At 49.9% G+C, this 14,205-nt stretch overlaps 6 protein-coding genes across 6 annotated transcripts; 4 read left to right on the top strand and 2 right to left on the bottom strand.

Moving 5' to 3' along the window:
• Nucleotides 1–412: 412 nt before the first annotated feature.
• Nucleotides 413–843, bottom strand: MRS44_011109 (uncharacterized protein; the record flags this gene model as incomplete). The annotated part of the gene is made up of 3 exons (XM_046273708.2): nucleotides 413–532; nucleotides 586–613; nucleotides 662–843. The coding sequence occupies 3 exons, from the start codon at nucleotides 841–843 to the stop codon at nucleotides 413–415; spliced, it is 330 nt and encodes a 109-aa protein (XP_046135191.1).
• A 914-nt stretch (nucleotides 844–1,757) lies between these two features.
• MRS44_011108 (uncharacterized protein) lies at nucleotides 1,758–2,720 on the bottom strand (the record flags this gene model as incomplete). Its single annotated transcript, XM_065619606.1, has 1 exon — nucleotides 1,758–2,720. The coding sequence occupies one exon, from the start codon at nucleotides 2,718–2,720 to the stop codon at nucleotides 1,758–1,760; it is 963 nt and encodes a 320-aa protein (XP_065475678.1).
• Nucleotides 2,721–6,714: 3,994 nt separating this feature from the next.
• Nucleotides 6,715–7,299, top strand: MRS44_011107 (uncharacterized protein; the record flags this gene model as incomplete). The annotated part of the gene is made up of 1 exon (XM_065619605.1): nucleotides 6,715–7,299. One exon carries the CDS (start codon nucleotides 6,715–6,717, stop codon nucleotides 7,297–7,299), a length of 585 nt encoding a protein of 194 aa, XP_065475677.1.
• A 367-nt stretch (nucleotides 7,300–7,666) lies between these two features.
• MRS44_011106 (uncharacterized protein) lies at nucleotides 7,667–8,815 on the top strand (the record flags this gene model as incomplete). Its single annotated transcript, XM_065619604.1, has 1 exon — nucleotides 7,667–8,815. One exon carries the CDS (start codon nucleotides 7,667–7,669, stop codon nucleotides 8,813–8,815), a length of 1,149 nt encoding a protein of 382 aa, XP_065475676.1.
• Nucleotides 8,816–9,349: 534 nt separating this feature from the next.
• Nucleotides 9,350–9,725, top strand: MRS44_011105 (uncharacterized protein; the record flags this gene model as incomplete). The annotated part of the gene is made up of 2 exons (XM_046273710.1): nucleotides 9,350–9,540; nucleotides 9,590–9,725. 2 exons carry the CDS (start codon nucleotides 9,350–9,352, stop codon nucleotides 9,723–9,725), a joined length of 327 nt encoding a protein of 108 aa, XP_046135194.1.
• Nucleotides 9,726–10,838: 1,113 nt separating this feature from the next.
• MRS44_011104 (uncharacterized protein) lies at nucleotides 10,839–11,733 on the top strand (the record flags this gene model as incomplete). Its single annotated transcript, XM_065619603.1, has 5 exons — nucleotides 10,839–11,066; nucleotides 11,128–11,250; nucleotides 11,304–11,411; nucleotides 11,460–11,504; nucleotides 11,557–11,733. 5 exons carry the CDS (start codon nucleotides 10,839–10,841, stop codon nucleotides 11,731–11,733), a joined length of 681 nt encoding a protein of 226 aa, XP_065475675.1.
• Between the last annotated feature and the right edge of the window lie 2,472 nt (nucleotides 11,734–14,205).

The raw sequence follows: 14,205 nt of genomic DNA, 5'->3' as shown, positions 1-14,205 counted from the left end.
GTGGCAATGTCGGAACAGGCAGTCACTCTATCTGTTCGCTCAGTCAGGGGCCGGGCTTCAACTATAACAAAAGACACAATATCAGCACTTCGTAGCGTGGCCACTTTAGTCCTCTCTCTTGCATGCATCAGAAGACTCACACCGAGCTGCATCCTGAAAGGTTATTTAAGCTCTCGGAGGGGATAAAAAGGTAGTCACTCAACAGGCAATGTATGGAGCCACGTGACGCTGTGCTACGGTGGCATCTTAGGGACATGTGCGAACAATCTTGCGGCTAATTTTCCTTCTATCCGGGCCAATCGGGCATGGTATCCATAGGAACCATTCTTTCGAGTTGATCAAGCGTTTCTATTGCGTCCTCTCTATTCTCAGCCCTTCTTCGATCTAACATTTCGTCTGCAAACAATCCCGTTTACTTGGCCGTGTAGTACGGAGACCCTAGACGGTTGTAGATTTTGAACTCCCGTGGCTTGACAAACATGGGTTCCGTGGCAGCAAAGTACTCCTTGTAATATTCTTTGGGGATCTGGACCTAGAGGAGATGTTAGCAAGCAACAGGTAATATAGACAAGACTCGTGTCAAACATTTAACAGCCAATCAGTTGTCTGGTTCCTGGAAATGTGTTAGCGATACGATGTATCATCAAAGATGGGTACTCACCAGTTCTCAACCCAATGCAGGGTGCCTGGGTCTTCAGGCGACTGGTAAACTTCGAAAAAGGTGCATTCTGGCTCTGCGACTACCTTGTCGTAGACTGGCTTGAAGTGCTCCAAGAACTTGGACACGTTCTCGGGGTCGACGTAGACGGTGACGTGAAGACTGATACCTTGATTAGATGCCATGGTGGAGAGATTGAGAATTGGTTGACAAGTACCAGGAATAAGGAGGACAGGCGATCTCTCAAATACTTGAGAAATCAATCAGCCGCCAAGTACATGCAAGTCGTTCCGGTGAATGCGATGGTGCTTGATAATCGGGTTACATTATTAAGCGGAAGAATCAAAGCCACCATTCCTTAACGGAAATTTCCTATTAATGTTCTTTACTCGTTATTGGCTAAACATTTAAAGATTTCACTAGTGATGAGCCTAATAATAGGAAGCCATCTGCTTGTTGACGGACTCGGCTGACAGCCAGCCACGTCAAAACAGGGTCGCCGGACTTGGCGGAGCTGAAGGATTGCACGGGGTCGCACGGAGTTCCACGGAGTACCACCTCAGGCTTACTTGGTCATGTCTCGGAGTCTTCTTCCAAACTCCGGTCCAAATATCCCTCAATCATCGCTGGCAACCTACGCTCAGCCAAGCCCCTAGGTTGAAGGTCTGCTGACGTGTTTAGCCGCATCCTGCCACGAGATCTATCAGTAGCTCACAGGGGCTTCACAGCCGGGGATAAAGACCTCTTACTTCATGCAAGTCAAATCATGATCCGGGGACCAGTATGATTTCTTATCTATCACAAAGTACTTCTGAATCTTGGGCACAGTATCATCCACTTTGTAACCGATACATAACGTCTCGGAGTATCAAGCTTATATGGACGCATAAAATATATATTATAACAGTTCTCTTATTTATTAGAGAGGGTCCAAGACAGAAACCGGCATACCAAGGCCTAATTAAGACAGCATCCAAAGGAAATCGAGCCTCTATGCCAAGGTACGATCTATGAATAATGATGAATTAAGTTTCCTCTTCTTCCCATGATCTCCGGCTTTTGTTTGTTGCCATGTCAAACTCATACGCCTTGTGACGGACTAAAGATCATCCCAACCAAGAAGTCCGAACCAACGAGGATCGTACATTTTGAGCACGGTGTCCATCAGGCGGAGAAGCGAAATTGACGAGTCATAATAATCTCCCTGTTTTGCGCACTCCCAGTGATCCAAACTTGATTCCCATTTGACCTCGAGGAATTTTCTATCGCTGGCATAGAATGCGTTCGTGTTTGCGCCACTTGTGTTTTCTTCGAAAACAGGTGCGTCCTTTTTCCGTTTCAGGCTGTGGTCGATGATCCATAGTTTCCCGAATATCCCGAAAAAGCCACTGAATACAGACAGTTTCAGCAACGCTGGGCGCAGTTCCTCATATCGTGTTGCCCCGCGCGACTGGGCCGCCCATATGGTATTGTATTCTATTGCAATGTGCTTGAGTCCGTTGAAACCTTTTTTCGTTGATCCGATGGGGATATCACGGTTGATTCGATCCCATTCAAGGGTCTCCAGGCAGGCTGGCTGCAACACGTAAAGATCTCGGTGTGGAAGAACAGTAAATAAATGGGGACGACCACCAGAGGGGAAAAAATAGCCAGTTGCCGGCATGTCGAATCCGCCGGGGGTATCCGTAGGGTGCCACTCTCTCGTGCGATGCCTACGCCAATGATCCCATTCCGAGCTTCTGAAATGCTTTTCCATTATTAGTCTTGACTCTTTGCAAGCTGTCCACAGTCCACCATCGAGCAAGTACGTTGACACAGTCTTTTTACTGAAGTTGGCGTCGATTCTGTCAAAGCATCGCCGCTCTAAACGTTCGGCAAAGCGATGTTCGGGAAAAGCTCGAAAGCGAGACGCAAGGTCGCGGGCTCCAGTGTAACGGTCCTTGAAAGTGTTGCAAATCCGAAAGATGTGTACGCCTGGTTGCGAGGTCCGAATAGCGAACTTCCAGATCTGGTCTCTCAGTTCTCTGGGCAACTCGCGGAACTGATCAAATGTGGTCGCCATGACTGACGATATGGGCAAAAATGTGAATGATGAAGATCAGTGCAGCATTGACTGATGAGAATGGATATTAATATCCCTGACTCTGATAAACTTCAGAGAAACTTCATCATCTGAGTCGCAATTAGACTTTTCGGTTGCCGAAAGACTCGCCGGTGCATCAATTACTGAACATTTGACATGAAGAGAGTTAAACCTTATAGTTACTTGTAAGGTTTACAGGAAAGTGCATTCGAAAAACAGCCATCACCAAGTCGAGTTTGGATGCTAAAAGAAGCTGGCAGGCTCAACATTTGTCGTCCCAATGGTAAAACAGAGCGGTGAGTTTGAGGAGAGACAGCTGGCACCTTGGGGTACCTTACCAAGGCGCACACAAATTTTAACAGCTATCTAAAGAAACCCGATCGTAAAATCTACAGTAACGTGCTTTGTCGAGGAGGGTGCGTTAGCTGTCTACCGACTTCTAGGCTGATAACAACGCAGGTCGGGCCTACGTGGAGCGAGATGAGTAAGGATTAAGGCTAAAGAACATATCCTATAAATAGACCATATTGAGAGTACAAGTCGAACCATAAGTTTTCACATTGTAGCATGTAACCAATACTCAGCGTTAAGACGCCTTGCCATGTCACCTGGGAAATAGAGGCTGGGTCTCGGTAGACTGCACTTTGCCAGAGCTGGAAGAGCCAATATGCCGCTAGAAGTTCAGCTCACAGTCAACACCCCTCCTTCATTATTTTCAATTAGTCAAGGAGCTGAATCCCTCAACCTGAGCCCTCCCCCAAGTTGTCGTCGCCCGGCTTGTTGGGCTAAGCCACCGCCTCGTTGTATATGCCAAGGCAGCATTTCCCACGGTGATTTGAGTCCGGAGCGTCTTGAAAATTCGAGGCAGCCCTTTTTATTGAATCCTTGCCACAGTGACACAAAATGCCGTTGGCATCCTGACAATACAACCAACCTCCAAGTTCACCGTCGCACCCATATTTCTGAGATTGGAGATGGACTCCCATGGCCATTCACCTTCTATGTCCAGCTGCATCTCGCTTTCGTCAATGGTTAATGGACATGTATGTTGTCCTAGCTCGAGATGATGTGAATTACCTGTTGATATCGATAGGCCTTGGATTCGAGACAAAACCATGGCGTTCCATTAGTCAACGATAACAATGACGATCCCAGCAGACCATCTCTTCGAGCGATTTCTTACTCCAGACGCAACCCACCTTCGAGTATGCAGGATCCACTTGCACGCGGTTCAGGGCGCGATAGCAGCGAGCCCTCCTATGACTCAAGCTCGACAGTGTTCAAATCAGTGCCTGTCGTGGCAACAGAACAAGTACCAACCAAACCCAAATGGAAGAGCGCGCTCTATGGCTGGTACCTGGAGATATTATGGTACATCGTTAGCTCTGGTTGTTTCATTGCACTTGTCTTTGTACTTCATCAGTTGAACGGCCAGCCTCTCCCAAAATGGCCGCTGGGGCTTACTATCAACACCTTCATTGCTTTACTAGCTACTGTTAGCCGTACGGGATTCATCATACCGATATGCGAAAGTGTTTCCCAGTTGAAATGGCTATGGTATCAAAAGGAGAGACCGTTGGCCGACTTACAGGCTTTTGACGAGGCTGGCCCAGGGGCGTGGGGAACCCTTAAACTACTCTTCATAATGCAAACGAAGGCTTGGTAAGTCTCTTGGTTTTGAAAAGTTCATTTTCAATGTTGTACTTGACGAAACAACTGACTGTCCAGGGTCCTGGCGCTGTTGCCCGCCCTCGTCGTGACCACCTCTGTGCTCACATCAACTCTAACCCAGTCGGTAGTGACATATCCGACCCGGCTTGAATCATTGCAAGGCCTCCCTGATGCCAATATTCTTCGAGCAACAGAGTTCTTTTCTTCTAGCGACGATCAGTTGTGGTAAAGTGAGGATTCAAGCTCGAAAAGACCAACAGCAGCTAACATCCAGATTACCAGAGTTCTTTACTGAAAGAATTGCCGGCGAGATACATACCGGGCTCAACTATCCTATCGATGGAGAAGTTGATATCAGTCGACCTTTTTGCGCCACCAACGAGTGTCGCTGGCCAACATTCAACACACCGGAGATCTGCACCAAAGCATGGCATGTCGCAAATCAACTGAACTTTGAGATGAAGGACGGAAGAATGGTCAACATTCCTCTGCCGAATGGCGTTTTCCTCGACGCAGAGCCACAGCGGACATCTCGAACAGATTTCGTCTGGCTCTCCAGCGGCCACGGCCCCGTCTCCCACGAGGCTAATTCATCTAAACTAAGTGAAACCACGCTCACGAATGTCTTGGTATTTTATCTCTCAGGCAGTACCCCACCTGCCGCAGTTGAAGTTCTGTTTCACCTATGCGTGAACAGATACAACGTAACAATGAGCCAAAACGTCGTATCATAGAAACGGGTTGGTTCGTCAGCGCAGACAGTCCTCGGTCCTGTCAGAGTCAAGCTCCTCGGGGATCAGCTTATCAACACTACTTACATCCTCCCACTTGATGACAGCAAGGAGAAATTCCCGATCGGCGGCAAAGGCTGGCCCATAATCAGCCAGGCCCTCACAGTAGTGCTGAATGGCACGTACAACGGATACGGTGGTGGAGATGGCTTGGCAGCGCCAGCGACCCGATTTGCGCATTCGCTTAAAAATGACCTCTTGGAGAGACGAACGGGAATGCCAAACAGGGTGCGAGATCCGGTCATGGGGGTGGTGGCAAATGTGTTGTGCAACATTGCGGCCAGTCTTTCAAGGGGGTAAGTGAATCGAAGAACGAGGATATCACCATTTAATTAACCGGTTTCTACATAGAATCGCTGTAAATAATGATTATGGGGTGTAAGTTCGCCCAAAAACGAATTTTTTGTTTGCCTGCTGATATGCTCTTGTCATATAGGGGGATGGAAACTGATAGCAGAGTCAAAGGCGAGAACCCAGGCCCCGTCACATTCGTCAAGGTCAGATGGCCATGGCTACTACTTCTTGGCACCCAAATCCTTTTAACAGTCATTTTTGTCACTGCCGTTATCATACAAACAGCTCATCCACGCTTGGGGGTGACGAAGTCATCACTGCTACCGGTCTTGTTTGCCATTGACTCAGAGGAACGAGCGTCAGTCGAAGACAGCACGGAGGGTAATTTTCATGAAGAGTTTAAGAAAATAACTGATGGAGCTACGGGAGTCGTTGGAAAGCTCAACATGGGGCTCAAGAGGCGTGGTTGGGTTTTGAAGGGGCCCGAAGACGAGATCTGATGGGAGAGATCAGGTGAGACGTCACACTGTCTGTGTATGAAGCACCACACAAGGACAACCTTTTGCTACAGATTGCCAAAACAAGGCACAGCTGCCATATCAAGACAGAAATCGAGCACAATGAAACATGTTCTTTAGGAGAAGTCACGCTCGCCGCGATATTGTCTTGATTGGGTGTAATACGAGTGTATGATGGAAGAATCTGGAAGCACGCCTCTAGGGCTAGCACCCAGAGCTTAAGGCCGCCTGGGCGAGAAGGTTGCAATCTGTTCGGGCAGCTTCTAAATATTCATCCCCGAAATGCTGCCTAGATCAAACCTATTATGCAGCTCTACAGAAGAGCACCTTACCTTCCTATTCTAACGTTAGTATCCTCCTCGATGACATGCGCTGGCGTCCAGGAGGCAGCTTATGTTTGTAACAAACCTCGACGTCAGAAGCCAAGAGAAGCCAAGTAATTGCCAATTTGCTGGGGTCTAAGGATATGCGAGCCAAATTAGCAAGCAGGGCAAGCTACCTTTGACTTCAACTTGTTGAGCGTTATTATGTAACATGCAGAGAGGGTAGCAATGGCGATCGAACGATCAGCCCTAGGCGTCCTTCATCTCACATGACAGTATTAGGGCAGAGCCAAGCCAGACACCATAGATTAGAGAAGCACGATGAAAGGGCAGGCTTCTCGCAAGAAAATGCATGCATCACGGTGGTCGAGCAATGATGGCTGGCGGGGACGGCGGATACGGTAGCCACAACTTCAATGCATATGCACCATCGGCTGAATCCTCGGTGATGATGGAAGATGCAGACGTGGCTCAGCCTCAAATGCACTGTCGAGGTCAAAGCTCCAACTATCCGCGTCTCCGCCGCGACAGTTGCAGTGGCGCAAACGCTAGAAAGCCACTATTTAGGCCTTCATCTTCAGTCGTGAGGGACGTGATACGGGAGGATAGGCACGTGGCTCCGTTCTTTCGAAGAAGCTGGCCCTGGATGACAACTGGTGCCCAGCCGGCTACTGATGCCGTCAGTCTTGAGAAAATGGTTGATCCGTGGCTTCGAATCGAAGGTCAACGTTCGTGGGTCACGACGATTCCAAAGCGAGGGTGGTGTCGCGTCAATCAGCCTCATGACCCCGCGCGATGCGACGATGCCTCCTTCACACCATCTCAACAGCCTGGAACCCGGGTCCTTGTCAATCCGGGTGTCGTGATAGGATGCAGCAACTTGTCACCGCATTTGTTTCTCAACGGCGCTCAAAGTCTAGAATCCGCGTCAGGCCAGACTGGTCCTGGTGCAGAAGGCTAGACACACTGATCTACAGCGGGAGCACCAACGTGATTTGCCAAGTTCCTGTCCTTGCACACGAAACTTTCCACGACCTGCCCAAACCAAGACTTGAGAGAGTTGTGGCTGCTGTCACTGGGCAGGTCTTTATTGGGCTGTCCAGAGAATGGTTGCAGTGCTTCGTGTGTCTTGGCTCTGCTGATGCTTGGCATTATCAAGTGGCTAAAAGGAAGCAATTCGCTTTGGGGGCTTGCTTGTGAATCTCGTCGCTTACCCCGGAAGAGAGAGCTGTTATGCCCCGCCGCTAGTCGGGTCGTCTGTTGGCCATATGACAGACTGTTTGCAACACTACGAGGGAATATCTTGGGTAAACATCTCATTGTCACACATGGTCGGTATACGCGCTGTCTCACTCTCCGATTCGGTACCAAGATGCACTTTGCTCACATCTCTCAGCGCATTTCATGAGAATCATCAGCTCCCCATCAAGGTGGTTGTTCACACGGGGCTTCGCTTCATGGCTCCCATCTTCTCGCAGACTTTACCTGGTGCATCACCCAGGGCAATCGACGAGGCCGTGGTAGCGAGGGCCGTGAGAGACATGACCGAGGTGGATTCGGTGACCGGCACAGATGCCATCGTCGTCGCCGTGTTCCTCGGCATCGCCCTCTACAACTTCATCGAGCTTAACTTTATCATTCTCGCGACATTCAAGCGAAAAAGCGGTCTCTACTTTTGGAGCTTCATCGTGGCAACATGGGGCATACCGCCTTATTCTATTGGATTTCTTCTCAAGAATTTCCTGCCCAACACCAACAGCTACATTTACGTCACGCTGATCGTGGTGGGATGGTGGCCTTTAGTGACTGGGCAGTCCATGGTGCTGTACTCACGATTACATCTCGTTTTGCGAAAGCCAGCCTGGTTGAAAGCGGTCCTGACTATGATCATTGTCAATGCGGTCATTTGCTACGTTCCCACAACCGTCATGGTCTACGGCGCAAATTCCTCTAACCCGGATCCCTTCATCACGCCATACTCGATATATGAGAAGATCCAGGTCACCTTCTTCTTCATCCAAGAGATGATAATATCTGGACTATACATTTATTCAACCATAAAGATATTACGGATCGACGCCGTTACAGGGAGGAATGAATCTCGCGATGTGATGCGTCACCTCATCGCAGTGAGCGTTATCGTCGTCATCCTGGACATCACCATTCTCGCTTTCGAATACGCAAACCTCTACTACCTACAAACAAGCTACAAGGCTTTGGCTTACAGCGTCAAGCTAAAGATCGAGTTCAGTATCCTCAATCGGTTGATAGTCGTCACCCAAGGTCGCAAGTGCAGTTCATGTCTCCAGAGCACGGAATGCAGTGGTGGAATGCACAGCAGTCGCAGACAGAGCGATGGGGGAAGGCCATTTCAGCCTCGACATGGATCACGGTCTACAGTAAGACCAGGCTTTGGTTTCAGAGATGATAGTGGACGCATCGACCGCCCTGGCAACAAAGATGGCAGCTATGCGTGACACTCGGACGGCGGAGCTCAACATTATGGATTATTAGCATCATGTCGGTTTTAATTAATACAGGAGGATCAAGATGTCGGAACACACTCCACGCGAATGCGCATGTCGTCCAAGGCAGCAATAGAAGAGCCTTTCAGCAATATATAAACCCTGCACCGATTGTCTTGAACTTTTGAAACGTCCCTGGAAGAAGCCGGCCCTGTCCTGAGCTACGTCTTGGTACCTACACAGACATGCACGAGCAGGGACCACGAAAGACAGGAAATCGCCAGCCGCGGTCAGACACGAGGATCCAGGAACGGAGACCGAGAGACAAGCCACCCGATGGCGACAATGCCATCATCCCGGGGGAGCGGGGCTAGCTCCCCTCACGTCTCAACGTCATCTCGACATCACATCGTAAACCCTCTCCCGTTGACGTCGACCAGAAGCACCTCCTCACGAAAGGCAGACCTGTCTCTTTCTTCTCTTCCTTGGAATCTCTACATAATTTTCTTGATTCTTTGCAGGAAAGCTGAACTGTTAATCAACAACATGTCTATGCACCGAGCATCCCTCAGCGTGGTCCGTACCTGCATCCGGCCCGGCCTCGGAGCGGCCCCACTTCGCCGGTTCCAGGTCCGGCAGCAATCCACCGTTAGCAGCGACGGCGACATCGGTGGCCTTGGAGGCCAGCAGGCGCCACCACCCGGCCGCGGTGGCCGGGACTTTATCAAACAGAACTGGTAATGCCTTCCTTCCAATGGAAACGCCATGTACTGACCGATCACTCAGGGTTCGTCTCGGAGGTGCCGCTCTGATCATTGCGATCGGCGTGTCGTACATGTCCTCTCCACCAAAGAAGACCGAGTCTAGAGATGTCAAGGCTGCCAATTCCACCGAGATTGGCATGCAGCCGCCAGCCAAATAAAGGTCCATGACCGGAGTGGTCGTGGACCGGGAGTGAGGGGACGTGAACGAGACGAATGGTGGCAATGGCGCTTGCCATATGACGATCTCTGGTATATCATCGTCTGCAATAACGGATGGTTAAAAGTCTCGTTCTTTGGGTTTTAATAATTGGGAGGATAATAAAGGCCCGGGTCGATCGTATGTAGGTAATCAGACTGCTGAAATTGCAAACGTCTGCGTATGGATACTCGCTTTCTACTCTCTTTTCTCGTGGCCAATATCGACGGATGGCACGCTCGCAAGGTGCCTCCAGCCTTAACGAGTTCTATTGCCCTCAGTAGCCACCCATCTCGCAGCACCTTGCTGCCTCTCTACCTTTCCGGCATTCCGGGTTTTCCTCAGTCTGTTCTACATCAGGATGCAGCAGGGTTATGTGCATCCACCAGGACCATCGGTGAACAGGTTGACCGACATCCGTCCCATCTACGAAATAGTAATCAGGGGTAATTCCACAGAGACAGGGAAGGGTGACATGTTAAAAACCGCTCAGAGGTTATTATTGGTGGACCAATTTTGACGCAGTGATCTGCGAAAACAGATCGTCGTCGAGGGCTTTATTGCCGGCGTGGAAGAATAATCCCCGTCATTTAGATGCAACACGAGTGTTGCAACTCCTTCTCGAAAGCTCTCCACGGTCACTGGTGTGCCGCCGCTTCTGTTCGGCCTATATGATCCAGTTATGCTTAAATTAAGCATCGGAATAAACATCCTGACAGACCTTGTCAGATGTCGCACCAAGCTAGCACTCCGTGTTTCAGTTCATCAACCTCAAACACGCAAGGCCTGTCATTGGAGGAACTCAAGAGAGATCTCCAATAGCATTAGAAGCTGCGTAAGCTCTGCGTTTCGCTCAGATCGATGTGGATCGGAGTATTGACACTTCCTGGACAAACACCGTGATCGGCGACGGAATGGAGGTGAAGGATTAGAACCCCGTAAGGAGTCTGTGGGAACATGATAGGGGTGACATATTGAGAGACCGACTGGATATAAATATCTGAGAGAACACGCACTCACAGCCAGAAAGTACCACAGAACAAACTCGCAGCAGTGTTTCTGAAAGTCCACAACAATGTCCTCCCTTCGTCAATCTCTTGTCACCTTGGCTTTGGCCATGCCCATCGCCCTGGCATGTGTCGCCAAGAACTCTATCCCTGAAGCCACCGAGACCATCTCCAACAACGAGCCCATTGAGGTTGCCTCTGGCGAGGTCTTTGACGGCAAAGGAGCTCGCTACGACCGTGGAGCTGGTGCCTGCAAGAACCAGCAAGAAGGAGGCAAGACACTTGACTCCTCAGATGTATGCAAGGCTAACAATCTCAACTGCAGGTCAGGCTGATACCGTCTTCATTCTTCGACAGGGCGCTACTCTCCGCAATGCCATCATTGGTCCCGATCAGCACGAGGGTGTCTACTGCATTGGCGGAGGCTGCACCATCGAGAACGTGTGGTTCGAGGATGTTTGTGAAGATGCCATCTCCATCGTACGTCCCGCACAAACTGCTTAACAATGGAGTAGGACTAACTCAGAGTGTAGAAGGAGGATGCTGCCGGCACGACGACCAACATTATTGGTGGAGGCGCTTTCCACGCTGCGGACAAGGTCATCCAGCACAACGGTTGCGGAGCTGTCAACATCAAGGACGTGAGTCAAAAGCAAACTCCCTACTTCTTCTCAAGCTAACCAACGCAGTTCTATGCCGAGGACTACGGCAAGGTATACCGTGCCTGCGGAACTGTAAGTATCCCCAACTCTCCACACCGGGAACAATATGCTGACCAAGTCATAGTGCGACGCATGCAAGCGCGATGTTCGCGTCGAGGGCGTTTCTGCTTACGGTGGCGGAGAGGTTGTGGGTATCAACGTCGAGACTGGAGACACTGCTGAGCTTGTCAACGTCTGCACAGACGCCAAGACGCCTTGCCAGCTCTACGATGGTCCTGGCTCCAAGGCTGGCGAGTGCTAAGCTGTGACGTTGTGTGAAAAGTGCTCTTTGCTGTCATTCTACGCTGTTGCGTTGATAAACTTGTTGTTCACGGGAAAACATGTACATTCCTCCCTCAGCCACCTCGTTTTATGATATCAATCCCATTATGACTTGACCATTCAGAACAAAGCGTGCTCTCGTCGTCTTACCGCGACGATGCTTGTTGCCACTCAGCAGCCACTCCAGAGCTCCAATTCAAAGATGGTTGTCTCACTACGCCTTCGGCCAGCCACCTGTCAACTCGACCTCACGCTCGGTTCTTACATCTCTCAATTGGCTCATTTTCTGACCCAGCCGCCCGCAGGCGGCCCGGACCGGGCTCAAGGGGGCTGTGGATTCCGCAAAGGGAACTCCCCCCACAGTCATCTGCAGCCACACTGCCAAGATAGTTTTCTCTTCTCTCCGACTTTCCGAGGTTGATTGCGTAACACATTCTACTTCTTTGCCTGATTGACGGATTGGTGCACTCTGTCCTATAGCTTCGCCCAGGCTCCTACCCACGTACTGCTCCGAGGGCGAGGCACAAGAGCAATTTCCAGTTCGGCGACCAATATAGAATAGACATACTATTATTTTACCTTTCCTTTCATCAGTGCTATACCTCAGGCTCATATCGCTTGATACTGTTACTATGCATCCAGGTTCAAAAACAGTCGCTACCATTTGTCATTATCTTACAGATAGCTTGAGAAGCGCCCCCACCAAGTGCTCTATCCTACAATGACGCTTCTATTCACGTCGAGACGTTATCTTCAGTGCTTCGGTAAACATTTATCATGATGCTTCATGTGATTAATTTGAGGCCATCAAACCATCAAAATCTATTGGCTTTGTGCCTCTTGATATCAGTTGAGGATAAGATCGAGATGACCAAACGCCCGCTTGCGGAGAATCCCCCACGAAATAAGAGACAATGAGGTGCTCTTGCTTGGTTCTTGGTTCAGCATGTCTGATTCTCCGGCAAATCTTTCCGGCAGAGACCATGCTGGAATCTGCTCATCCGAAAATGCATCATGCATAGAGCAGGCAAGCCGACTAACAAGGCTGTTATCACAAGGATCATGTATGGGCATTAGTGACCCATATATGTTCTACTCCACTAATTCCACGAGTTCTGCATCTCCATGAGCCTTGTTATGCAAGAGGAGCGGAGGCCCCAAGCCGATCTGCATCTCCATGATGTGAAGGCCATGTTTTTATGTCCACTTCGATGGATTTTCCATCCAATAACCGACCACATTCTCCCATATGCAAACCAATCGTCTCAATGCCGTTGTCAGCTCAAACGTCCCCCCACAGTCATACATCAGTCTGAGATCGCCGTTCGGCCCCAATACGGTAGATGTGTTTCTGTTGGGTGCATGTTTCACCGGTTCTATAAATACATGCTGGAAAGGGACCAATTTCTAAAAAGCAGGTTGTGGCTGCCAGTCAATTAGATGCGAGGCCTGTGACACGAGTCATGCGGCCTGACTCGTGGCTACTAAGAGTCCTCTGTTCTTGAAGTGGGATTTGATAAAGGGCGCTTGCCGAAGAAAACGCTTAGAGATGGGGTTGACAGGGGACTGCAGAGGTTGTCTTTGACTCGCCGTCCCTGTTGGTCCGTCAGCCGTGAATGACGTGCCGAGCGCTTGGCTGCATATTTTGAGTCAGGTCATGAGAATACAGATCAACCTGACAGTGCTGTTTCCCAGTCGTCCGTGGTGCCGCAGTCCAGAGACGACAAGCCGGGCATTGGACATGTTACCTTGCGGCCTCTCCATTCTCCCTATTCCGGGTGAGAGGCCCCCCCGACTGACCGTCATATTGCATGATGCATCCTGACGAATTACCGGCGGTTATCTGTGCTCTGCGTTGGCGGCCGTTAGCTGTACCCCAGTCTTGCAACATCACAGCTGGATGTTCGTAGCCAAGAGGGGCAGTCCATCATTGTGTACTCACTGCAACTGCCGAAGCTGACCACCCATCACGACATCTTGCATCCTACCCATCCATGCAAGTGACATATCTCAGGCGGCTTCGTGCGCTGTACTGTAACCACTGCAGCACCTACCTGCCTATAATGGATGCGATAAATCACATAGTCCTTTAAGATTGAGGGCTAGATCTTGGCATGTCAAGAGAAGTTGTGCAGGGCCAGCCGTGCCTGTAAAAGATGCCTGAATAAGATCGACCCTTGCTAGAGCTCGATCGAAATTTGATGCAGAATTGCGCTATTTCGGGTTCACCGGCGTTGCAGTACGTCTGAGACACGTTCCCATTTCAGTTTCTTGAGCAGAGACTAGAGTCTTGCTCACTATCCCATACGACAATTCCCACCACTTCTGATTCTTTGTCTAAAAGGCCTTGGAGATTTGAGAAAGCAAGGGGTGAACCAATAGCGCATGACGGGATAAAAGCAGGAGGTAAACAATGGCAATGCAGCCCGTGGCAAGCGGACAGGGTTAAGAA

The sequence above is a fragment of the Fusarium solani genome, assembly GCF_023522795.1.
Source record: "Fusarium solani strain SB1 chromosome Unknown bctg00000007, whole genome shotgun sequence".
In the NCBI taxonomy this organism is placed as follows: Eukaryota; Fungi; Ascomycota; class Sordariomycetes; order Hypocreales; family Nectriaceae; genus Fusarium; species Fusarium solani.
The sequence above is the reverse complement of the archived record's forward strand: the minus strand, read 5'-3'. Positions and strand labels throughout refer to the sequence as shown.